This window comes from Bombus bifarius, unplaced genomic scaffold, assembly GCF_011952205.1.
Source record: "Bombus bifarius isolate JDL3187 unplaced genomic scaffold, Bbif_JDL3187 scf7180000008210, whole genome shotgun sequence".
Lineage (NCBI taxonomy): Eukaryota > Metazoa > Arthropoda > Insecta > Hymenoptera > Apidae > Bombus > Bombus bifarius.
In genome coordinates, this window is record NW_022884513.1 from 164,655 (window position 1) to 192,274 (window position 27,620).

Consider the following 27,620-nt stretch of genomic DNA (forward strand, 5'->3'; position numbering starts at 1 on the left):
CTTTGAAAGGTGGCTAATTAAATCAAGGTTTAATAATATGTATACAGTATCAGAATAGCGTACTATATGGTTGAGGAAAGCATTCGAAAAATTTGAAAGAGCTGGGGGACTCAGAAAAATGATGACGAACACCGAGGAATAGATAAGAAAAAGAACCTTCCCCCCTTAGGCATGTCATCTATCTTAAAACTCGGTAAAACTGAAAGATAACATGGAAATCGTAGGTCGACTTCAACTGTTATTACATTACTCGACAGGCTTGTAATATTATTATTTAAAATATACAGCATACAAATCATCTTAATTAATATCTAACTATACAGTGTATGAGATTATTAAAGATCGAGTATCTAGTTAATGCATCAAACATTTTTATATTTTTTTTCACTTAAGTTGTAACTACTTACAAGTTCCTTAATCTAATTTCAACTTCTTTTCATAAAGAAAAATATGTTTAACTGCCAATGGAATTAATTCCATCGCTAGCTATCGCTACTGTTCCACCCCCGCCTCCCACTTTTTGTTTCTTCCGATACATATCCCTGGTAGAGTCAGGTAGCCCCCTTGAACCTCCAACCCCTTTCGTTCCCCCACCTGTGCAGTCACCACCACTTAGGATTCTCTCTGCCTTCGTCATTGCTACGGTTTTTCCATCTCTGTCGTTGGCATCGTCGTTGCAGACGCCACGACGACCACCAGCAGGTAGCCATAGCAATCCTCGCGACAAAAGCCACCACTTTCGATTCGAATTCTTTTCGATGGTTACGGTCGATTGCTCGTATCACTACGAAAGCATACAATTTTTTGATCCCAGCCTTTAGACACCTTTTGTCTCGTCCGAGCTTTTCATCTTTACTCTTTCCAGATTTTTTAAATTTCGCTTCTTATTTTATCTTCTGTACTTTGGGTTCGTCTATTTTTCTTTTCCCCATCAGTTCTAGAACGGATACATTTTTTACTCCGTTCGTAATTAATGAATCTGTTAACTAGAAACTCCTATTTCCTTTAAAAACACGCTAGGCTATTTTATGTTGAAAAAGCTTTTTTACGCCTGTTAAATCTTCAAATTAACAAAGATGAACCAATATCGGTTTCAATTCTCACGCGATACATATAATTTGTAATATGTAAAAAGTATTTATAAATAAAGAAAGAGATTAGTAAACTAATGCCGAGTTAATTTGTCTTGTCTGATTAACAGAGACATTTTACATAACAAATTCTTTACTTATAAAATTCAAAAGATTAGAAAGAATTTCTATAGATTTCTTCTAATTAAAATTCAATATTCTCGACACTGTGCATACACGTATGGCTACACGTTGAAAAAAGAAGAGGAATAAAAGTTGGACCAAAGCTCGTGTATACCGCGACCGGTTAACCGGTGAATCAGGCCGCTGGCCGCCGTGGCGCGGCGTGAGCAAATAAAAAGCGACCAGGGCGAGAGACCTCTCCCTTTCACGACATCGATATTTTAATTGTTCCAGCTCGTCAAGGCGACTCGCTTGCATCAGCGATCGTGTGCCATAACACTCAATTAGCTGTGTAACTTTCCTGCGTTCCCCTTCCACGCCTCATCGATTCGCGTTGCGATTTCCCGACGCTCTATTGGTCTCTTCAACAACGTTTCCTTGCATATTTTCTCAAAACGAGAAAAAAGATTTAAACAACATCACGTTAACTTACAAGCTGTTCTATAATTGTTGATAGAATTAATCCATGTACACTCGATTTTCTCTGAAACTTTCCAAACTTCGAATGAACAAACGTTGCTTTGAACTATTGATTATCTTTTTGCGCGAGGAATTATTTTTTTCCCGATTATATAATAATTTACGTTATCAGGCTAGTAAGTTCGAAATGAGGTAGAAGGTTAAAGCTACGATGGAGTAGAACGAAGCAACTAATCGCAGTTCGAATTCGAATTCGAAAAGCGTAGCTCACGATAGATACGGATATTTGAAACGCTGGCTGGAGGGTTCGTTTATTAACGTCGCTGCAACTTGTTGCTGGCCGCGTTGCCGCCTCTGAATAACGCCCTTCTGACCTCTCCGGAAGCTTCCCTGTCCACGGCGCGCTCCTTTCAAGGAAACCGAGACGCCCTTCTGTGGCTCCGTGCTTCCGCATTTGCCAAATCGCTTCTGCCACTCGACGTAATCGCGGTCTGGCTTTCGAAGCTCATCCTTCGACTGTCGGTGTCCTTGACACTGCGTTTCGTGCTTAAGTATACTTCTCGACTAAATTTTAGCACGTTCCTTAACAGGCTACCTTCTTACGAATTCTAGTTCAATTTTAGAATAGTAAAGCTGTTTTTTCCCTTTTCTCCTTACTTATCTATTAGTCTTTCAGTCTTATTTAGAACCTACTTCTTTGTATCATACTTAGATTATACAACAGTCATCCCATACGAATATGGCAACACCTGTGAAACTTGCTAAATTCTAACGAAAAATTTTACTGTTTAAACGTTTTATTTGAGAAATAATAATAGATTCCCCATATCTGTAATTTATATATTTCACTATTTACACAGTACAAATTTTCATTAATATTCATTAATATTACATATAATATAACAATTAGAACCTTCAATATCCGTGTTAAATTTCTATCGTTTTCTTCGTCCCATGTAAGATTAATTTCTGTAAATGATCGTGGAACACCCATGAGATGCGTTAACATCTCAATGCTATGGAGAGGATGGCTACTTGACGATGCAGAGGGATGCATGAAGCAACAGCGATAACGGGGCTGCCGATGAGGGGATGAAATGAAAATACTGGTGTTTTTGATTGTGCATTCGGGGGTGAATGTTGCTTGTTGCTCTTGGGACTCTGCCAATGTGGAGTGTTCGACGAGATTGTGGAAACATCGGGCGAAAGGTGTTCTCGAACTGTTATCTTTTCCAAATGTGAGGTTTTAGCAGATATTGAAAAAGAGATTAATTTTATTACTAGTTATCGCAACACGATCTTCTCTGAACTGATGACGGAATTTGGCGATGTTCCTCGGTTACATCAGCTGTAGTATAAAACGTAAAATAAACGGTTGAACTATGAGATCAGAAGTATGAATCAGTGCGTTGCAAGGTACTAAGTCGCGATTACAGTCATGTTTCAAATATTCTGCACTGTTTCGAAAGTTTTCAGTCATCAAGAATTTACCGATTGTTCAAGATCATCCTGGAATGACCTCAAACCACAGACATTAATCGCTTTCAAATAACAAAAAGATCGTGATCTCTGTGATTTCTGAAATAAGGTCGCCGAAAGGTGCTCTAGAGGTATTTTATTTTCAATTATTTTACGTTTGATATTGCATATAAACAATAATATTGCAAACATTTAATAGTACAAAAATGAGATATATATATAGAACCTGGTAAAAAGCGCTTCATTGGAAAATAAAGATCCACTATACAGTATTTATGTATAAGTAAGTACATTCCATCAAAGTTTTAAATCGTCAATAAAGAAAAGGTGGATTTCTTACAATTAACATGACAGTGCCTATATATATGTCGGGTTATCATTAGGATTTAAGGCGCGTAATGATTCTTCGTTTGAATTAGCCATTGTTTTACGAAACAGAGAATATATTTACGCGAGTAAACAAGATTTTACAAAATATTATGAATAATGAGTTTAATAAATGATAAGATTAACAAACGATAAGTTTAACTAATAATTAGATTAAAGAATAATAAGTTTAACGAACAATAAGAGGAACGAATAATATGTCTTACGAATAATAAATTTAACGAATAATGAGATTAACGATTGATAGGTTTTACGAATAACGAATTTAATTAACGCTATTAACAATGTTCCGGGGTTCAAACGAATCCACGTTCAACGGGATAACTCTTTACTATGCGTAGAATAATTTTAAACACAAAAATACGATTGCTGAGACACTCGGTAAATTGCTCGATGTATCACTTTCCAAGGCGATCACACGAATGAATATCTGATGAAAATCTTTTTCGCTATACGACTGCATTTGTTTGTTATATGCTCGCTGGAGGCATCGAGAAGGTTCCAATCGTTGTTGCTAGGCAATTTCTGTCAAAAGTTTGTTGTATACACTTTGGAAACATCGAGAAAGATCGAAACGCCGTTACTAGGCAGTTTCTGTCTGGAGATTGATTCCTAATACAACGTGTGTCCTATTATATCGACATCTCTAAAGTACAATTCTAGGTGATTTCTTGGGAGAACAATACAACCGATCCATACCTTCGTCAGGCAAAACGTTTATCCCGTAACCGTGGCTACGTTCAGCGACCAGTTGTCACCTCGAACCCACTTTCGCTTTCACAAATATCAAACAATTACAAATGACAATTGCTTAATTACAGTTATGATAAAATCTAGGCTAAAGCATTAGACGGCTTCCTCAAAATTGCAAAGGGAAGGCTCCGGTTTTCCTTTCATCTCCGACATATATACATTATCACCGTTCCAATAAAATCCACATTATGCATTTGAAACATTATCGTTACTTTGTTCCTTTCACTTTAGTTGTTCCGCTAACTCTCTAATTTAATATACAAAAATTTTTGGAATACGACATTTGAAATTTCCTTTTTCTGCTATTCTCCATCCTATCACATTATTTACACATGTGATCCCGGCAAAACGAGAGTACTCGCGCAAGTGCAATCGTTCTCTCTTGTCAGCGATCCAACCAAAGTGGAACGTCCACAGTACGTTTGGTATGATTCATCGTGATCGTATAACTTGAAATTACATGATCTTTCTCGATTGTGATCGGTTATCGGCGACACACGTGCGTTCCTTCACGTTTCACGCGGCAACCAAGCCACGAAACGACTTCGATACCCCGAAACATGCTCGAGAAACCTATCTAATCGAGCCGCGTTTACGAAGGGCAATCGATTTTTCGTTTAATTTTCGTCGTCGAGTCGCGTGGGCCCCAAGCGATCGATTAATCGTGAGCCATTACGAGTAACGATTCGATGGACAGCCCCAGGAAGATTGAGCGTTAATTATCAACCTCCTCTCGGACGAACATTCAATTATCCTCTCGAGATCGTTGGAATACTTTTTCTTGTATTTTTTAGCCAGAGTCTGTTTGTATAGCGCAATCTACTGTGGTTGGATAATTTGCAGTCTATTTTATGGCGCGATTGGCTTTTTTTCCTTTTTGGTTGGTTAAAGAGATTGCGATAGTATCTGTTTCGATCCACGAATTTTTGTGTTTCAATCTGACTTTAGTTTCGATAAACGAAAAAGTCATTAACGTTTTGAAAAGTTTGTGTATAAAATGTGAATAGAAAATTACACAGATTAACAGGGATCCTCGTGTTTCGTCTTTGAATATAGGAAATTTGTTGAGAAACACGATTGGATTGAAAATGACTCGAAGGATGCAGTAAAATTAATGCTTATATAGACAGCCAAAATGTCGTGGTCTAATTTTAATTCAACGAATTAACCAATTTTATCGCGTGACGTGTCACCTTTAAATAGATATTTTTAATACCTACAAATTTTATTCTAAATTTTTTATAATCAGATTATTGGGTTTGTTATTATATGAAAAAACTATCATCGACAACTTTGGAAATTGTTTACAAATTCCGTGCAAGAAATTTCGAATGGCAAATATATAGGATGTGTTCCTGAACATGGTTTCTATAAGTTCGTGCAAAAAGATTTCAAATACCATTTAATGTCGGATTTGATCTTTTTTCAGGCTAATTTGACTGGAGTCATATGTTTTGACTTAAATCTCTAAATTACTTTAACTTAAGAGAAGATATTAGGATATAATACACAGTTTCTTTTCAGTGTACATCATTCGGTGTTCCTTTCTTGCCATTATGCATTTCATGTGATGCTACTTCGTTTTCGAGAAAACGTTGCAAGAAAATAAAACGTAACTACCCGCGAATAATTTACGAAGAGAAAGCTATCGTTGAACTTCGAAGAGGATCCATTCGCTGTTATTCGATTAATAAGAAAAATCCGATTCCACGATAAAATAAACATTTGTATCCATAAAAAAAAAGAATAAAAACGTGACGAATGGCCCGTAAAACGGTGATACTCGATCAGGTAATATTTTTTTTTTTAAATTACCTGTCTCACGGGACAAACGAGATTTATGTAATAATCTAAGCGCAGCACACAGATATACATATATATATATAGCATCTTTTTTTCCCCGTTGCTATCACACGATAAATATTTATTCGTAGCACGGTTTAACTTCTGATAACCGAGAGAGGAATCGTCGTAATGTCGCATCGATCATCGTCGTTCCCGGAATCTTCTTCAGGTGGAAACCTCGAGAAACTCGACTAATGGCCGAGATTCGCTACAGACGGTCGCTATTAAATTTACCGTCACAGTTTCGGGTTAATTTATCTCCTGAGGTGCGTTTGTTGCGAGTGAAACTTTGACTTGCAGGGTGAGATGATTTCCAGATGTCAAGGTCACCCGGCCTTTCACCAACAGCATCATGGATTCTTGAATATTTGACATTTTTTTCATTTGTAAATGTTTATCTTTTATCTAATCGTTAGAATGTTTCATTTTAAGTTAAAGATAAAAATAAAATCTCTTTGCCGAGTTGTCGTTGATTTTCGTTAAACGCAAGGAATTTTTCATCGCGTTTGAATAATAACTCTTATCGACTCGTTTAGTGGAAAATACGTGGGTAGTACTATCTTATCTACGAGTCTAGATTAGACAAGAGAAAGGCCCACTCAAGACCCAGAACGGAAATCGTGGCCCAATTATTTCTTCTATGTTCCTTGCTTAATTAACAATAATAATAACAGTCAAGCCCCAAGATACAATTACAGTCTTGTGAAATCTACCATTAAACTTTGATCCAATTACCATACAATATATCTGCATACAATTCCATTAAAAATGAAATCAACGTAATAAAAGCAACGGAGAAAAGTATCTTCCAGCTACATGTAGCAGTATTGTAAAAATCTAAAAGACACTCGATCCTCGTGTCGTTCAATTTTTTGTACTTCTCTCGTACTTTGGTTATTCTGTACGTATAATTACTGTTACATAAAAATGACGCAACAGAACGCGAGTAAACGACTCTTAAGAAACGACTTTAAAATAGAATTGCTTGATATAAATACACTATCGTTTACGACTGGACAGCGCATTTTTATACGTTTCTTGGAAATTGAAAAGTGCAAAATCGCGCAACTTGCTCGGAACGCACATAGCATTTATGACATATAGTGCGTTAATTAAATTAGTGCATTAATTATTAAATGATAATGATACTCGATAGGTGAAACAGTCTTCTATAAATATTACTTTCATTACTTCATATTGGTTTTTAAACATTTACACGCATCGCAATTATTCTACGTATTACACGTAACTATAGAAATTATGAAGCAGCAAAGGTCATTGTATCTCGATTTATTAATTCGATAATCAACCAATGCTAGTGATAATCTGATAATCAAAATGCATCTTGTCAAAAAATAAGCAAGTATCCTGTATACTTGTCACCCATAGTGTACACATTAACCGAGGCTGATGTGCAAAATCTTCGACAATGATCGAAGACACGTAAACACCAGCTCGTCAAATATTAATTAAAATCTCGTTAATCGTAAATACGTTGTTTGGTATAGAGGCAGAAGAATCGTGACTGGATAACTGGATCGAAAATGATAAAGAGGAAACGGTAAAAGAGAAGAAGAGAGAATGATGGCGGTTATCTGGCGTAGAAATTCGAAGGAGGGCGGAAAGTTCGCACAGACCGGTCATAAATAATGTCACCGTTCGTTCTGACTCGATTATTTCGCACGGCGCGGAACTTAATTATCCTAATCACGAAAATTATAGGCAAGAGTTCGCCACGGGTTCCATTACGCCGTGGCCAGCCTCGCAATACTTAATGGCCCCTTCTCGCCAGAAGAAACGCTCGTAAATAACATCGCGTTTTGGATAATGTAGAGTGCCTAATGGAAACACCGGGGCTCGCTTGATTATTTGAACGTTTATACGAACGCGGTCTTCGTAATATTCCTTCGTTTCGGAAATTACACTTCTTGTCGTTCTGATGAGGTAGTAAATATGGTGAAAAGGTAATCGGTACTCGGTCTATAAAGGGGGATTAAGGCGAATAAAGAGTAATTTTGCTTTTTAAATTCTTGAAACTGTACGAGTAATCGTGAAGTGATAGTGAACTTTATCCGTGTCAACGGTTGCTTAATTTGTTGTTAGGTTCAAGAATTGTCGATGAGTTATTTAGGACACTCCACGCCGAGACATACGAAGTGCAATATAGCGTCTATAACAAGTATTTACATGTCGTTTATTACAGGATTAACATACTAATTAATATTAGATTCCAGTCTATCGAATTTCGTATTATTTAATAATACTGGCTACGAAGATTTGATACTATAAAAATGGAAAAAAAATGTTTCGCTGGAAAATAAGGATATGTGCAGTAGTTTTTTTTAATAGTAAGGATTTAACCTGAAGACAATAATTATTTTAGGGTCTTTCGGCTAAAACCAAATTTTAAAAAATTTAATTTAGCTAAATCGATGTTTGTTAAACCAATGGGAAATTAATATTTACGTTTAGAGGTCCTTTGGCCGATCTGTCAGAATATGATATTCACTTAAACGGTGAATATATTAACTTCGTGTTTAGTAATTAAAATGCGCATAGTGCGATGGTAAGCGTTTCGGTAGGACCGTGCATGAAGCGCATAAATCTTTCGATCTTTATGTATGGGACGATTGCAAAATCCTCTCATCAGACATACTTATGCACTGAATCACGATTTCATTCCATACTATTCTTCCGACTTGCACTAATGATCCAGTTCACGGCGGGCATGCTGCCAACTGGTTCGTTCTTATTCATCAATCCCTCGAAATTCCTGCCTTTTTTTCCTCTACTCAGCGTTCAATTATTAATTCCTCCTTCTTAATCATCCATTCAGCCTCTTTCCATCATAATAACTTTAATTTCTTTCTTTAATCAATCAATCGTGGACAATAAAATGATTCGTAAAATTCATAAGAACGTGCTTCTTCCTTTCGATACTAATCATTTTTTTTTTTTTAAAGAAGTTAAATAATAACGGAGGTAGATAATCGAGGAATTTTAGAAAATTCTGTATTCTCGATTCGACTAAAAACGACTGAAACTGATTGCACATCGATTCCATAGCATTCGCGATACTTGTAAATGCTAACTAGCATTTTCGTTCACGCGGGCATCTACCACAGGAAGAATTGTCAGCTTCGCGAACGTCCTACCCCCTCGAGCATTGTCAGCTTCGCGAACGTCCTACCTCCTCGAGCTTTGCCATTCCTTTGAAGCTCTTCGTTCACCCCGATCGCTTCCTCTTTCCTTTTCCCTCTTTTCCACACTTTCCGTTTGTGTAGGTACGTCAACAACGCGGTAGGAAACTGGCCGTGGCAATGATCTGCCAGCGGCTTTTCACCGTTTTCGTCTCTTTGCTTACTCCGAAATTAACTGTTTTCTATGCTTTAAAATATAGATAGAATGTATTTTTAAACTGTATCGAATATTCATATCTGTCCAATATTGTTCATTACAAAACCTTAACGAAGAAACGGTAGAGGGAGGAGGAGACGAAAGATGAGATAAAAGGCAGATGGAACGATAGTAAGGAAAAATTAAATTGAAAAGCGAAAACCTATGATGCTACAAATATTATTTTCGAAATTTAGCTTAGAATGTACTACTATTTATTATACAATTTTATTACGGAATATCCATTTCTACTATATCTGTATTATGTTTATTCGTCTTATAGAATATTTATTTATTACACGTTTATATTTCATTAAATTGGAACTACTCTACTAGCAATATGAAATGAAGAAATTTGTAAAACGTAAAATTGGAATTACAATCGGTTTCCTCCCCGTGTTTTTATTTCATTTTTCCCAACGAATACTGAATTTCCGTTTCACGTTACCCAATTTCGCGACGAACGTACAGGTGAAAAAGGAAGCCGGAGAATGGAAACGAAGAAACGAGATGAACGAGAAGCAGGAAGAGAGAAAAGAGACGCAGAGGGTGGAGAGAAGAATTAGCATTTTATTCGTGCCGCGACCGATCGATATTCGTGGGCAGGTTCGTCTTCGTTTTCTGCCGGTTGGAACCTTTAGAGCCGACACATTGTTCGCGAATTCAAGATGGCGTGCACCGACACCTCTGCCGCCGCCGCCACTGCCGCCAACAACGCACCCCTCTTCGTAACCCCCTCCGTTTCGTCGAAGCTAAATTGCATTAGGTCGACGAAAGGAGAGGGAGGAGAGAACCAGGGCCGACGAGGGTAGGTATGAGGTAGAACGAGGAAGGAGGGTGTGTGTGAGCCAGGGGTGTAAAGAGGGAAAAGAGAGGAACCACGAGGGGATGGGTTGATGGCAGAAGACCGCTAATTATTTCACCTAGGATACCCGCTAGGATGATCTTTCTACCTGCCAGCTGAAATCCGTGGATTGCGAATTACCATTGATTTTGGATTAAATCGTTTGGAAACCGGGGGAATGTCTGGCTCGATCGAGGCACGATTGCGATTTCATATCGAATTGTTGGCGCGTAGGGCTTGGAAATCGATTCGTGCGATCGTTCGTTGCACGTTTTTAGCGAATTACTTTCAAAATACTACATATCGGGTTCGATAGATTCGTTCTCGGAGTGAATTCTTCATTTTTAATTTCGCTTTATGTTGCTCTTTGTGTCTTCGTTTATATCGTTTTGCTGGTCGATGTTGTTTCTTCGCGATCGCAGAGAAGATCTCGGAGATCCTTGCGATTTTTATAATTACACAGTGCTGAAAATAATTAGAAACGTGACATTTTGATTTACGTAACGGTTGTGAAGTTAATTTTTGTTCTATATGTATAATTTGTATTTAGAGTATCTGCATATGGAATATAAATTTCTTCGCCGACATTAAGCTGTGCGAGATTATTATTTTTAAAAGCGTGAAGTTCTTATGAAAGCGATGCAAGTTGCATAATCTACACGTATCGTGTCGATAATGAATTCCCCGTAGGTGGAGTTCTTCCTGTGTAAAGGTCACTTCCTTCTGTAAACAAAAAGACGCGACCTATTCTTTATAAGCCACAGAGGTACTTCAAACGAGCACAAAGACGGTAAGATCATCAAAGAACATTAATAATAGAGGAAAGGAAAGTACTTCCTCTGGATTTTCCGTTCCCACTTTCCTCTTATAAACGTCCACCTTTTTCATTAACAATGAACATTTATTCATTTTAAAAAGAATAATTAATCTAAGTTAAGAAACTTCTCTACTTTGTAATTCTTCTTTTGCATTCAATTTTTTTTTTCTTTTTAATCTAACTATATCATCATCTTTCCAATTTCTTATATTTACGACATTTCTTACTTCATTTTGATTCTATCTCCTGTGGTTTCTACTATGTAAAATGTATCTAGATTATTCCTTGTCGTAAGAATAGAATATTACCTTTCTTACCATACCAAGATTTATTAATTCCACGTCGAACGAAACGAATTAACAATGTTTATCAATTATTATGTTTATCAAATATTATTATAACAATGTTTATGAATTATCAATGTTTCCGTAATAAATGAAACCGATTCCGTGAATTTAGTTTGCAAGCGTTTCGTACGTTTCGATATCTTATACATGACCTCGATGAACGTTTCAGCAAACGTTATAGTATTCTATGAGTCATTAAAAGTTCCTTCGATAAGATCATCGCTCGTATCGAAATACCCTCCTCTTCGCTTGTAGTTTCCACGGATCTTTGCTTGGCCGTGATAACGAAATTCTCGTTGGAACCTCCTTATTGATCAAACGCAAAACCCTGTCTGTTATTCAGCAACAACATCGAACCGGTCAAGTTTGATTGCTTTTCGCTACAAAATCTATTCCCCCAAACTCGATTCCATTATCATCGAAATATTCTATCTATAACGAATTTAATTTTCTCCTATCCTTAGAAATAAAAAAAAGATATTGCATATTGTACATTCAGTCGATATCGGAGTTTTATTAACGGTAAATAGATTACCTCTCAGAGAGAGCGAGAGAGAGAGAGAGAAAGAGAGAGAGAGTTTATTTTATATATCGTAAACTGCATCATTCCGAGGTTAATAATCATTTTCCTTATCAATTTAATTTTAATGACGTCGTTAACTCTTTCCACCTACTTTACTACGTACTGATTATTGGACTTTAATTACACGCATTGTAAACTGCACCGTATAAACCGTATGGTTACTATTAATTGGCAATTCAGTATTGTTCATCTGCGTGAAAAGAAATGACAAGAAAAAAAGAAAAAAAGGAAAAGAACAAACCCTAAATACACCGTAGATAATTACAATTAGAACGATATACGATGAAAATGCAAATAAAAGAATCACGCTTCCATCTCAACAAAAAAGGAGCATCAATCACGGCGAAAGTACTTGCATACTCGTAACGTAGCTTAATTGCAAAACTAAAGAATCTAAAAACTATCGTTTTTGTAGTTGTAAAGTTACTCGTATCTAAATCCTCAATTTGCTCCACCTAAATTACTACGATGCACTTGAAGCAAATCAGTCAGCGCGATAATCGACGCGAGTCTCTAAGTATCCACTTGCCAGCGTCGTTACAGCCGTGTAATTTAACATATGGTCGTTCATATAACAACCGTGCAAACAGAGAAAGCTTTAGATTACACTTAACTCGTTGCAATGAAACATCCTAATTTGCCGTGCAACGAAATCGCATTTGCAGTGGAATCGCGTACACGTCGTCCCGTCAGAATAATTGATAAGGTGTGTAAAGTTGTTCGACGTCTGTACGACGCGACGTACAGAGGGGAGCGTCTCGACGCGGATGGTCGCGTGTTTCCTATTGGAACGCAGCTCAAGTGCATAGCGCCGCGGCTGATTTATATCGCACCACGTTCGACGAGCTTTTGATATCTTTGTGGCGGCGGGCCGGTATCGATCGAACGAATAGAACGGTTGCACACGTGTACCGGCACCTGTGCCGACGCAACGTCTTCGTGACAGAACGCAATTCCGCTTTTTCGCTGTTTCAATTTATAGTTGTCGCGCTCGATCGATGCCAACGCGCCGCTTCAAGCCAACGTTACCGCTTGTCTGTCAGCTTCTGATCGTTGCAATTTTCTTCTACGTAACAGACACGGACATTGTTTTGGAATCGTAACTACCGATTCTTTCGATATCGAGTAGTCGTACGAAGATATACAGAGCATCTTATTCGAAACTCTACGTTCAATTATCTCCTGAACTATTCCTTATCCTACAGAGAATGTTTCAAGGAAAATTTGCTTTCTTTCCTTCGAAGATGTTCGACGATGGCCACGCGTCTTCTTCGACAGTGTCCCCGAGAATTCTATGTGACAAAGGAAGGTGAGAAGAGAAGGTGGAAGGACGTGGATCGTGTCGTTTCTCGATCAATGATTTTTAACGGAAAGCTGACTTACACTGATCGGTTTCAAAGCTCTCCTTAACCTCCCTCACATTCTCGGTATCGAGTCATTTAAAAAAATTCTCCGCCAGATAATTGCGACGTACGATTTGGTGGATGACCGCGAATCGTTTCGCCGGAAGTTCCATCGCTGAAAAATGGATCGCGCGTCCGCGTGTAGCTTCTGGGCGCGAAAGAAAGACACAGGCGCGTTTCCATCGTGTATCGACTCGGGATAAATGGCTGTAGATAAATCGGCAAAAAGTAGTGGCAGAGAGTCGCGAGGACGTATCAAACTCTTTTTTAACCACCGAAGTGAAATGCAACGACGGCGGCCAGATTACGCTTGCAGCTGGAACACATTTCAAACATGGCGGTGCAACGCGCACACGCGCTCTCCGTTTCGATCAATACCCTACCAACATAGCACGTTGCTTAATGTCAGTTCTCAAACTCCTCCGTGGCTGTTCTGTGAGCGACGAGAAATTTATTCGGAATTTTATTCCCTTTATTTCAACCTGGAACCTTTGGAGCAAATGTAGAAAAAGGATGATCTATCGGATTGCAGGACGTTCAACGATGTAAAAGATTTGTCCTTTTAAAGGAAACTTATGTCCCTTAGTTTTGTAATAGATTTTTAAATTGATCAATTTATACTCGTGTTTGTTCGTCTCGATGTATCAGCAGGTACATAAAGTAACTATGCTTGGAATCTAATATTTTCTATATAGAAAAAGAGAAGTGGTTTAATCTTGTTGCGATCTTGGAATTTTTTATGTCTCAATCTCGCTTTAATTTCAACCGAGAAAAGGACATTTAATATTTGAACAAGATGACTTTTAATTTCGACCGAGAAACAGAATTTTAACGTTTCAGGTCATTAGCATACAATTAGAATAAAACGAGAAATCAGGCACATCGATAAGGATTCTTTTACATTTTCGTGAAATTTCAGAAATATTTTAACGATGGGACAGTACAATTCGGTCGAAATTGACCCGAAGTGTGCAGATTATGTCATTTTTTAATATGATGCTATTCTCATATATCGATGAATTAACCATTTTTTTTTTTTTTTTTTTTTTACAAATTCTCAATTTCGTGTAAGATAGCAAATCTTCGAATTCAAAACGCAACGGCTAACGTTCTATTAAATTATCTTTCTGTAAGAGTAAATAAAATTGTGTTTTTCCAAGAACGATACATTTTTATTTATTTCTTTATCTTTTCAACGACTCTTTGATCTAACTTTCTTGTTACTAGAAATATCCTACTATGTTAATTTCGTTAGATCTCTTACTCTTTTACCAGTTCGGCCTCTTTGACTATAAGAAGAGATTTTTTCTCGGTACGTAGTATGTTTTATATCGGCAATAAGGCGATAAAATAGAGGAGAAATATCCTCGCGATAGAAGAGATTGTTTGTGAACGGATTTTATGGCTGGTAGAATTGTCTACTGCATTTTACGAGCCTTAAACAGCACGCGAGCTAGAAGAATCGAGTAGAAGAAACGTTTTGTTTATTTTGCTTCGTATGTATAACGAATTTACGATTAATTAATTTCTTGCAGTAATGAGCTCGTAACTTTCACGTCACGTTGCTAAAAAATATTAGAACGACAAAATACTCAGGAGGGATTTTTCAAATTATATCGTGAAGATGTAAAAATATCGAATAATAAATAAAATTGTAAATTTATTTTTCGTAGAATTTCTATAATTGTCGTTCAAGAAATTAATTAATTCTTTCACCTTGGAATATCTGGAATAATCGATACGATTCATTTTAATTAGCCTAATCGCAATTCTTGATCGTTATCGTTACCAAACTTTTTATCAAATTTCTCGTTCGCGTTTTTCATATATTCAAATTTGCACAGGCGTGCGTATATCTCAGCGATTTATTCGCCAAATTACCTTCCACCTGACTATGTTTGTACTCTGATTCAGAGAGAAGGTGGGAAAATTCGTGCGAACCCCGTTCAAGACAATCAAATTTCCTCGTATTGGCCAAGTTCGCGCGACCACCGCGGTTTTGTTTAAAAAGCGCGGCTGTTCACGCATCTGCAAAGCAAACATAACGTCGAGCGTTCGGCTCGACCACGCGCTATTTTTCCCTTCTCGTACAGCAACGATTTTCCCGCCGTTCTCCATCTCGAGTCGAGTAAGTTCATGTATTTCGAGTTTTGCTTTTATAAAACAGAGGGGAAAGGCTAACGGAAAATAGACCGCGTATATACCAACGACTAAACCGCGAAATTTTATATGATTTTCTATTTTCATTAACACAATAAGGAAATGGAACTATAGAAAGATTTATTTCCCCAAATTTATTAAGGAAGAAAGTAGCTGCTCTGCTTCGAATATCTTTTATACTTTTATACTTCGAAATTTTCATTTATCAAGAGGATACGCTCTTTTCGAGAACAAAAGATACGATCGAAGTAAAAGTTAACGTCGACAATAAGCAAAGAATTGCGTGAAGAGATAAACGCATCGACGAACGACCGATCTCGAAGGGTTTTCTGGAATTTCCAAGGGCGAGCAACGAGCGTGTGTTTCGAGTGGTGGCAAACACGAGGCCGTTTACTCGTGCGTTACCACGTTTCTAGAATTAGAAACGTGACGGGTAAGTGGCGAGCCGAGTGTGCACGAAAAACACGAGTGCTGGTCGAAAAGAAACAGAGAGAAAAGGAATGGAAAGGGAAAAAGTAAGAGAAGTGAGAAAAAAAAAATTGAAATAAAGAAAAGGAGAAGGAAAAGAAAAGGAGAGAAAGATGAAAGAAACGAAAAGAAAAGGCGTATAGAAAAAAGAAGAAAACGCAGATACCCTGGAAATGGGATTCACGATGAACGTGGCTTAAATGCGCGACATTATGCTGCAAATGCATATCAGCCACCTCCTCTCTTTGAAATCTCGCTCGAAAAAGAGTATCGCAAGCAGGGCGAAAGAAATCATCCATTTGCACGGTCCGCGTCGTGTTTTATCGTTTTATTTTTCAAGCGTTCATCGTCCTGCGGTGTTTCACGCGCCAGCCAACCTCGGTTCTCCATCTTTTTAAGTATTCGCCTTACGGGAATCTAATAAGAAGTAGTTGTTCGATGTATCAACGAGATATCAAATTGTTCAGATGGTTTAAGATTCCTTCAGGTGACTGAGAATACTTTCACGATATTTGCAACAAACTTCGTTATCTCTGTAAAATGAAATAATTCAAAACGAGTACACTTACCCTAGTTGTACCTTTGCCTCGACCCCTCCCTCTCTCTCTGAACGCACCCTCGCCTGTTTGCATGTGGTACAGATGCTGAAACAAGACGAAAACTTTCATTAGAGCAAATCACCGTGTTACATTTGCCAGCGATATTAACGACAAGAGTAAGAAACTCGGTTCGCCAATCTCGCCAACGCTATAATTTCTACGTGTTGAAAGATCTCCTATTGTTTTACGTATCGTTCCATTTCTTCCAAAGTATATCATATTTTATACGTACAGAGTCTAAACTGAGATTGACTTGTCTTTGTGAATTTTTTGGAAAAATGACACGACTTAAATAAAAGCCATCTGCCTTTGATTAACGCCCAATTTTATAATTGTAGAAATTTCTGGTTAAAACGTGACTCGCTGTTGGCTAAGAAATTAAACGCGCGCGCGCGCGCGCGCGCTCTCGATCATAAATCACATTACGATTGATTTAAGTTTATAATATAAATATGCATATGTGTATATATTAAAACCGCGAGATCTCGCGTGCTCTCGGATCGTTATCGTTCCGGCGATGTACTATCGTAAAATCAAGGCAACCGTATCACCTCAATTGACCTCGTTAAGTCCAATAGACGCGCCAATAAAAGTATAACCTTCCAGGGCCAGCGGTATTAGATTAGATTCCCGACGACAAAACGTTTTAGATTATTCCGGGGCGAAAGATGGTTGGAGATGGTCGCCCGCGGGCCCGATAGACGTTCGATCGGCTCGATGGGAATTAACGAGACATGACCGGAGATAATTGGAACAGGGAGATTGGTCCGCGGTTCGACGATGGTGAAAATTCATCGCCGTTTACGCCAGTGACGAGGGTAAAATCTGGTTTTCCATTTTCGTTACGTCCTCTTTCCTTGTTATCTTTGCCCTTCTTTATTTCGTTGTTTTCGTCATTTTTATCGCCAGCCATTGTTTCGTAACTTTTGTTCATCGACGTCGTTATCATTCGCCATTCGTTGCTCATTGGCTTTGCTTATCGCGTTTGTCTTTTGTTTCTTGACCTCTCACATTTGTCTATTTTTAGCTTTGCCTGCGGTTTTGTTGACAGAAGGTTAATTGGAAGGGCGATATTATTTTTCATACATAGCTATTTTCTTTCCTCGTCTTTTATACTTTTCTGGTATGTCAGGAGAAAAAATAACCAGCGAAATGGCGGATCTCGGAAGGTATTGCTGTGTCTCCTGGGAATGGTTTAGCTTCCGGTCTGAGGAAGAGCGGATACTGTTACACGATCGGTAAAATATCAAGCAAAGTGTTATTTGAAGAGCTTGTTGTTAATGCATGCTTGCAAGCAAGTAAGACGTGAATAAATGTCAGTGTAAAGATATAAAAGAGAAAGAGAAATTATAGTTCTTTCGATGTTTTTAAATTAAACGAAACGATCGATTCTTGTCGACAGCCGCTCAGTGCAGAGACCTGCGTTACCACCCGGAATGAAGAATCGCTACCTTCGAAGTACAATCGTAGATGGCGTGCGCGGTAGCTGCTGCAGCTGTTACACATTTTCAGTCGACGTATCGCGGGAAAATTTCCTAACTATAAGTTTACGACAACCGAGTCCTGTGTTAATAATCAAACAAAAGATTAATGACAGAATAAGGAAATAACATAGATCAAACCATTTCTTGAGAACTATGTCTCGAATTACTGTCGTTCCCTTTTAAGTACTGGGTAACGTACACGAAATAAAAATAGAAACATCTCGCATTCAAATACAGAAAATGGCACATAAATCGCACAAGACCGTGTTTCTACTCGTTTTCGTACCACCGTTTCCGCAAAATTGCTTAAAAATGACCAACTCTAGCGTTTAATCCCTACGATCGTTCGACTAAAATTTCTCCACTAAAATTGCTGCCAGCCTCGCCAGTAGACCTAATGAACCTACTAAAACTGGAAAACGAAATTACGTACACGCAGCTAAACCAGATACGATCTCGAAAATCATTTCCTCGGGACTACTACCATCTCGCTGGGATATCACGCGATCTTCCTCAGGTACACGCCGATTCCTCTTCAAATAGGTTCGCGATCGGAATCTTGGTGAGACCTCCCCGGATCGGTTGGCGAACGAGGGGGGAGGGGGCTCGATGGAATAAAAGAAGGAAGGAAAAAGACAAGCGCCGTGGAGTAGGTGGGACTCGGGCCGAGTAGGTGGTGGTCGGTGCTTGTAAGGTGCACACTCGAAGAGCAAGCGGATCCCCGCCGCGCGAGTGAACATCGAGGTCCGAGGCAGGCGGAAAACGTCCCCTTCGCGCGGCACACGCGTCGACGATTATGGTCTAATTCCCTTGTACGCGCATTCCCACCAACCTACCTAGCTTACCTACCAACCTACCTGGCTGCCTCGCATCACAGAACCGTCTTGGTGAGCGAACGAGGAAAAGCGTAGTTGTCGGTGCATTCGATAAGCGTACGCTCGAAAGACAGGGGTGTGTCCCCTTAATTCCATATCTCTCGTTCTCTCCCTTTCACCCTGGCTCTCTTTCCTCCCTTTCTGCCTGCCTCTCCTCTCTTCTCGTCATCTCCAGCTGAATATCTACTTTTCACCCTGTTTCTTTCTCTCTCCTTCGTAACCCCCTATCAGCCTCCTCTCTGCGTGAACCTCCCTTTCGCTCTCTTGCTCTGCCAGCTCCCTTCGATTCGTCGCTTTCTTCGCTCGCCATCCGTTTTTCCTCTTTCTCCTCTTCGCCATCGTGCAACCGCTCCCCGCGCCTCGGCTCGTTGCACCTTCCAACCCCTCTGCTCTCTCGCGTAAATATCGCGGTTTCTCGGTAAACAGGAGAACGCAGCGGGCAAACGAGGGACACAACGCGGCGGGAGTAACATATACGTGTAATACGTATACGTCTGTATACAGGGTGTTTCAAATGCTTTATGCCAAACTTTATCGGTACGTTGGTACAGATATATAACGAAGTTAGAGGAACGTTAGTCACGTAAAACATAGGCGTCGTTGCTACAGATTTTTGTGCAAATTTTACCATAAGATTACGATTTCTGCGTTTGATTTATGGTTTCGTCATGCTTTTTCCTTCCTCGGTTTTGGTCCTCTGCTTTGTCGGTAACAGACAGTTAATGGAATGTTTTAATACGCGCGATGGTGCGATATCATGAACGATATCTCGAGAATTTTGAAGGAGAAGAGAAACAGAAATTTGGCTAATACAGGAATTTTAGAGATGCTTGTATATGAAAAATCGAATATGTGACTTATCGTATGCTTCTCTTATGAGATTATTATTATTGTTTATATCGTATAATGTTATTCATATAGAACAATTTATAAAATATACCAACGAAATGTCAACCGACAAGTAATGTTCTTAAAATGATAGAAACGATGAAACAGACAGACATTTAAAACCAAGTAGGAAGGATAATTATGGCGATATTACGTCGATCGACCGTGTAACGAATTTTAAAGCTGCTCCTCTGTAAAGAAAAAGACTTTCAATTTGCATAAACGTACGCGGTTTGATAATCCTTATATCCTTATCAACGTTGTTAACATCCGTTTATGTTGTTGAATCATACACGGGAACATAATGACAAAGTTTGCCTGTTAAATTGTGAAACACCCTGTATATGTATATAAACGCAAGGAGATGCGTGCACGCACACGGTTGCGAATATCTGCTCGTGCACGCGTGCAACGGGACGTTCCTTCGATATGTTCGTACACGGATGAGACCGCGGAACGGATGCTGGTGGAACAGAGAGGGATAGAGGAAGAAGGGTAAAAGCAATGGCAAGAGGGAATAGAGAGAGGGGTGAGACTGAAAGGGGGTGGAAAGAGTAAGGGAAGCAAGGCAAATGTCAATATCGACGATGCATCGTCAAGAGAGGACGCACTTGGGGCGGGAATGAGGGCGTAATTAATCGTCCAAGCAAAGAAATTCTCTCTTTGTCCTGTCCCCGACCCGCGTAACTACCTTCCTACCTCCTGCACTCCCCCTCCCCCGTCGCGGTGGTGGTGTCACGCGGCGAATTTTCCGCGTGCTTGGTCTTGTTTCGAATGACGTTTTAAACGCCGGATTCCTTCGAGCAATTTTTTAATATCGACGAATATGGGAAGAGAAGCTTGTTTTAGTTGAATTTCACTTGGGTCATTTAATTTCATTTAATTTTGCATTGTATTACGTGAGAAATCCCATTTCATCGATGGCCTGTATTAGAGTAAGTTCGAGTCGAAGACAGACGGTTCGAGCAAATGGAGAATGAGAAAATACAGACGTTCGTACTGTGTGTAAACGTTTGGATCGTAATTTTCCTTTGTATCATGCTGTTGAAACGCCATTGAGATTAGGAATCTTTCGTAGCGTAATTTCGAGCCAACAAGATCGCACGAAATTAAGTAAATTAATTAAATAAATAAAAAGAAAAAAATTGAATAAATTAAATAAATTTAAATGTAGAAAAATAAAAAATCGGTAGGATGATAAATAGTTGTCACAATGAGTCTTTATAAAAAAAATTCCCTGTATAAGTTTGATCGATATTTTGAGTCAAACGTAACGAGTCAAATCAGGTCTAATTTATCTACTCGCTTTCATATTACGTAATACGTTTGTCGTACATTTTTCCACGTAATTTTATGTTCACCCTGCGTTGTACACTTTTTATCAGTTTACCGATATCAGTGCTAATTTTTCCGTTTACATTTGGTAACGATTTAACGAGCCCTTTAAGAGAAGGGTCGACCCTTTGTACATTTAATCCCCTTCTTTTTTAATCGAATATTACGAAGAATAAACGATTTTATTAACCGATATTTATCGAAGATATCCAGCAAGATCTCTCGCTTCGCTCTCTTGCCCCACGTTTCAAGTTCGGTTGGATGCTTTCTTTGGAAGTTTAACGGGATGGATGCACGAGAAAGCACGTGTTTGACAGCGTTATAATTAGCTTATTAGTCTTACGAGATGAATGCATTAGGTACTGTACCGTAATATCAGCGGAGATAAGTTGTAATTTTAATAAATCACGTCATTCTCGCGTTCTCGGTAGCGTCAACTTTCGCAATAGGAAAATATGTCTGTGAAATAATTTTCTCACTCGATTTTAATAACCTTCCGAACCAAAAGAAATTTCAAATAATTATCGATCCACCTTTCAGATCGAAGTAAGAAATTGCAATTAGTAATAATTCTTTCCTCCGAAAGCAAATAGAATGCCAATTGAATATAGAGATTCGCGCATTTCTTCCAATATTTCGAATCTATCAATCGTTTGCTAATCGTTCGTTTGCTAAAATCTATCCGATTAAAATTAATTACATCTTACAAATTTGTCATTCATTGCCTAGAAAAATGTTTGAGTAAGAAACAATTCGTTGAAAAAGTGAAATGTTCTCAGACAGAAGGAACAGACTTAACATATTTCTTAGCGACTAATAATAAAGAAAGAATCGATGAAGGAACAAGGGTGCTTGATAATTATCTGCGGTCTAGATCAGTAATTAGAAGCACGTACCTCGCAGCCAACTGTCATCGATTTCGTGATAAGCTAATTAAAACATCTGATAAATACGTATGTTTCGTTACATCTTCACTCGACAGATGTACGACGATTCTCGATAAGAAACACGAGTCTTCGTACTTGGGTCTTTTTATTTTACAATTCTTCTCCTCGATCCTCTTACCGAGGTTTGCTCTCTTGAAACTTGGAACAAGATGCTCCGTGGTCCAAATAATTCTCAAGGGTTGCAGCCCCGCTTCACTCTGTTTTAAGTAGAAATCTCGTCCCACGACGCAGAAAAATGAGTATATACTTTTAAGTTTCCAAACAACGAAGAAAGGGGAAGCAGCACGGTGGCAGCCGGTCCTTGTATTTGTCTAAAGTCCCAACGACGCCGAACATTTGCCCAGGAAGATGGTATTATAACCAAACACGGGCCTGTTCAGATGAAATGATTAGTGTCGGGACATCTGCTTCTGTTGACAGTAAACGTTGCGAGGAAATAGTAGTAAATTCTCAGATTCCTTTCTGTTTTAAAACGATACCGATCTTCCAATCTATGTAACATGTTTTTCTTTTGATGTGTTCCCTTCTTGCTCTTTATTCCCCTTTCTTGCCTTCTGTCGTCGTTAAAACCGTGCTTCGAGTTTCTTTAAAATTGCGATCAAATTCTCGTAGATTATATTTTATCTTGTCGTACCTCTAGAGGATTAATTACGTTGCTGGTTTCTTTATCTTCGCTTATTTTGCGTGGAAAATTATAAAGTTCCGGCGGAAGTTTCTTTTTTGAAATATGTTTTGTATCTTTGTATTTCTTTATAGCATCCCTTGTGCTGTGTGTTTTTTCTTTCCTTTGTACTCTCATATTCGTTTACACCGAAATGATCATTAGCCTATTTTTATAGAAATTTAACCGTGCACAGGTAAATTGGATGGTCGATCGTGCAAGTAAAATTCCACCCTTAAATTTTTCGAATACTTGAAGAAGAATTTAGACGTTAATTAAACGGAGTTTTCCAAATATTTCATCCGATTTAATAGATATTTTATTTCTCGAAATTTCGAATAGTAAAATGTCAATCCTACACGTGTATTAATAGTTATATTATATATTAATAGTCTTTAAATTTTTAAATTACCCTGTAGCATCACCGCGTAATCTAACGCATCAAGACACTTTCGCTAGAGAATTCTCTGATACTGTATCCTCAAGAGAAAGAACAAATCTCTCGTCTTTCTCCTCCACTATTTACCTTATTTCGCATTTTTACCCAATTAAACGGAATAATCTGCGAAGCAGACCGCGCGAAAAGATACAGAAAAGAAAGAGGAGTGAAATTAAAAAGGAAACGAGACAAACAAGGGAGAGCAAAATCAGACAATAACGGTGAAAACAAAAATAATCACAGAGGATGGGACGAAGGGTACAAAACGGGAGCGGAATCCCGGATTTCCGTGACTGGTCCTTCGGCTAATGAAAGAATTCGACATCGAGATCTCTCTCCGCGCGCCCCTTTGTCTGCTCTTTTCATTCTCTTCGCCGGTGCTCGCGTTCACGCGGCCGATTCTGTGAAAGTGCCGCGCGCACAGTCGAGGGTGTTCGCGATAAAAATGTTGAATGCGTCGCGACGCGTTCCCCAAAACGTTCGTTTCAATGGCATAGCGTGCATATGTATATGCGTCGTGGAAACACGTTCCACGCAAAGCGACTGAAAATTCGTCCGAGAATTACGCGGCTGCTGACTTCGAAACGTCATCTCCCTTCCATGTCTCTGTACTCGCTCGTCATTGTTTCGCGACGCGGCTGAAATTTTTATCGTCATTTCGCACACACCAAGTTGTACCGATAATCTACGAGTAGAGCGCGGATTTCTATGCGAACGCGTACTTTTACAAACGCGATTAAATAATTGGTATTCGAGCGGAGATTTCCTCCATCCACTGAACGTTACAGGAATTACTATTATATTTAGAATATTTTCGATATACAGGGTGGTTGGTAACTGATGGTACAAGCGGAAAGGGGACGATTCTACGCGAAAAAAGAAGTCGAAAATGTAGAATAAAATTTTTTCTTTTTTTTTCATTTTTCCATCGAAACAACGATCTACAGTGAGATCGGTTATAACGTGACGCGATAAAGTGCACGCGTACCGAGCGAAAATTCAAAGTCGATTTTCTCGAAAACAAAGCTTCAAACGAAAAATTTTTATTCTATATCTTCGATTTCTTTTTTCGCGTAGAATCACCCCCTTTCCGCTTGTACCACCAGTTACCAACCACCCTGTATTCGCGTATTACGCGTATTCTACGCGTTTCTGCACTTTCAAATCTACCATAGATACATAAAGATAAATGTCGTTTATTTAGGAGAAATTTCTGGGAACGTGTGAAGCTTTCTTGAGTATTCTGCCAGCAAATATTTATACTGACCCATCTTCTATTAATTTAATTAAAAAAATCTCACAAACGTTCTTTTCCGTTGCTTCTTAGTTATAAATTTTGGTATTGCATCGCGTGAAAATTCAATTTCTTCAAGACAGGTTGCCAACGACAAACGATAAGATAATTTACAATGGTTGCTATCGACTCATCAAATTAAGTTTGTAAATAGGAAGGAAACATTTCATATGCACGAACCTAGGCGGTTAATATTCCCATAAATTATCTATATGCTGGCTTGGAACGTAATGGAAAACGGAAGCACGGGATGGAAATGAACGAGAAAAAAGATTGTCGAAATTCCCGCGATAGTTAAAAACGTCCGCTTTCTCGGTCAGCTGACTTTAATTTCGTCAAAGCGTATCCAGCGGGCGACAGATGGTCGGCGCGCCGTTCGAAAGAGCCGTTGCACCCATTAGAAGTGCGACGGTTAAAAATGGTAGGTACGTCCGAAGGACAGGTTATCGAGCGTACCATGTGCACTCTTCGCCTGCAACCGCGTGTGCATTCTCTCTTTCTGTTTCCCGGCGCACTTTCGCGCGGATGCCACTGATAGTTTCTCGACACGATGATCCGCGTTTTAGCCTTTTCTCTTTCGTGCATTTATCTTCTTGTAAATTGCTTTTCTTTCCTCTTTTATATCGCGCAATTGGAAATTTTAGCGTGAGATTGTGTGCGAATGGTGAAGCAGAATTTTTCTTTAATTAGTCGAATTAATCACGATCGATTCTTATGGAAAATTAATATAAGTAACAGCTGGTTAATTACAACAAGCTTTGCGTTTCGAACATCGTTTCACCTACTTATTCATTGCGTGTATGTATTATTTACGTAACTCTACTGATACAACTAGTGCATTTTATGTATGCAGCGTATGTTTTAAGTTCTTATGGCACTTGTGTTGTTTTCAACGCTGTCGTGTTTTTTCACTATCTTTGATTAAATTTATTTTAAAATAAAAAATTTTTCCATATTGTATAAATCTAAATAAATAAATTGAATAAATAAATCTAACTAAACAATAAATTAATAAAAATATAAATAAATATTTACACCAACTAATTAATCTTATTAATAAAAAAATTTCACTTACTACATTTAAAGATAATGGAGCTCCAGAATTGTAAATACATATGAAAAATCGTATTATTGTTATTGAAGGTATTAAATTTATAATACCTTTATTAATAAAAATAATACGTGTTCTAGTTTGCATATAAATTATATTAACTAAATAAAATAAGCCAGATGAAACTAATCCATGAGAAATTATTATAAATAATCTACCTAAAATCCCACCATTTTTACCTACTAATAAACCTAAAGATATAATTCCTATATGAACAACTGAAGATATAGCAATAATTAATTTTATATCAAACTGAAATAAACAAATATATTTAGTTAGATAGTTTCGAATGCAATAATGTTCTACTTTTTTACTCAAATGCGATCCATTCTTATTCTTATTTATTTTTTATGCAATTCTTACATATTTTTACACACTTTCAATACAATCGTCTTCTGCCGTTTCGAAATAATTTTCATCGAAATGTGAAATTGAACCGATGGGGTTAAATTCTGTTCCGATCTTCCAATTTCTCAAGGATTTAAATGAAACGTTGCGATTGTATTACGATAACTTTTTCTCCGCGGAATCGATTTGAATTCGCGGCAGTTTAAATCGGCATGGCCCGCAATAAACACGGAATATTGATCGCGGTAAATACGAAATACGCGGAAATGCGAGGACGTAAGCGAACACGCGAGCAGTTGCTATGGAATTGTTACTTCACTGGTATCGATAGGAAAAACGCAGAAACTTTACGAACAGATCGCTTTCTTACTTCGAATGCGTTTTACCTGCGACTATTCGCTTCCCAAAAAAATATCCATATCCACGTAAAAAGATCCACATCTCACAATACATCGTACAAAAATGCTTCCTATTGATCTAAACGAAAATACCAACGCTATTGGTGAAAAGTTTCGAACCATCGCGAATAATTAAATTAAATTATATTATAACTCGACAATGAAATTGTAACTTTAAAATTAAAAAGCAAAATCAGCTTCGAGTACGGCTCCCTCAGACAATCGAGAAATATATCCGAATTGCTATCGATATTTTCAAATGCAAAGAGATAAACGAAGTTATTAGGTTGTCCGAAAAGTGTCTTTCTTTCACAGACACGTCTTTTACAACGACGCATCTTTATACAAACATGAAACCTAATCTGTCGAACGTTGTAATCTTTATTTTGAGAGAACAATATGGATCATACGTAATTCGATAAAATATAATATAAAACGAAAAATGTGGTGCAACCATTATTTTCTTATAAAACAAAAGAAACTTTTCGGACGACCTAATACGACGATAATAAAATATCTTCCGGATTAACTTATACACGTAAGTAATATAAGTTAAGGACAAGATATATATATAAAACACTATTGGATCATCGAATTCAGTTCCCCGATAGATCGAGAGGGCTGCGCGAAACGTAATAATCGGATGGGAAACATGGCCAATGGGGAATCCCGTTTTCTCCGAGGAGACTTAAGCCGATCGGCCATTTCGTTGGAATCGAAACGCTTGGCCCTGAGTAAAGAAATAATAATAATCTGCAATTACTTCCGCGTCGCCGGTCGAAATCGATGACTTTCGAGGGCGCAACGTGCGTGCGCCATCATGGGGTGGTGGCGGAGGAATTAAAGACTACGCGTGTAAGTTCGATGGAAACGATTGTGTAAGAAAATTGAACGGCGGTGAGGGAGGATTTTTCTTTCGGTTTCTTTGCGTGTGGTTAGTTTGACGAAGATGAATGAAAAGGGACGTGAAAGTGAGAAAAGCTATAGACAGTGAAGATGAGGTGGTTGGGCGAGTTTTGAACGTATAGTGACGTGAGCGAGTAATACTGAATGGAAGATTGACAAATTATAATTTTGTTTATTAAT

General features: G+C 38.3%; 1 protein-coding gene and 1 long non-coding RNA gene across 6 annotated transcripts in view; one reads left to right on the plus strand and one right to left on the minus strand.

Annotated features, from left to right (window-relative positions):
- The window catches only part of LOC117210742 (DNA N6-methyl adenine demethylase-like), a 142,359-nt gene that overhangs the window by 46,525 nt on the left and 68,214 nt on the right, over positions 1-27,620 (minus strand). For all 5 annotated transcript variants that reach the window (XM_033454044.1, XM_033454048.1, XM_033454043.1 and 2 more), the window contains one exon: positions 16,725-16,799. In XM_033454044.1, coding sequence (XP_033309935.1) covers positions 16,725-16,799 — 75 coding nt within the window. The remainder of the gene's footprint in view (positions 1-16,724; positions 16,800-27,620) is intronic.
- Positions 17,385-18,399, plus strand: LOC117210743. Its single transcript, XR_004488149.1, has 3 exons — positions 17,385-17,572; positions 17,887-17,992; positions 18,157-18,399. It is a non-coding gene; the product is annotated as an uncharacterized LOC117210743 (long non-coding RNA).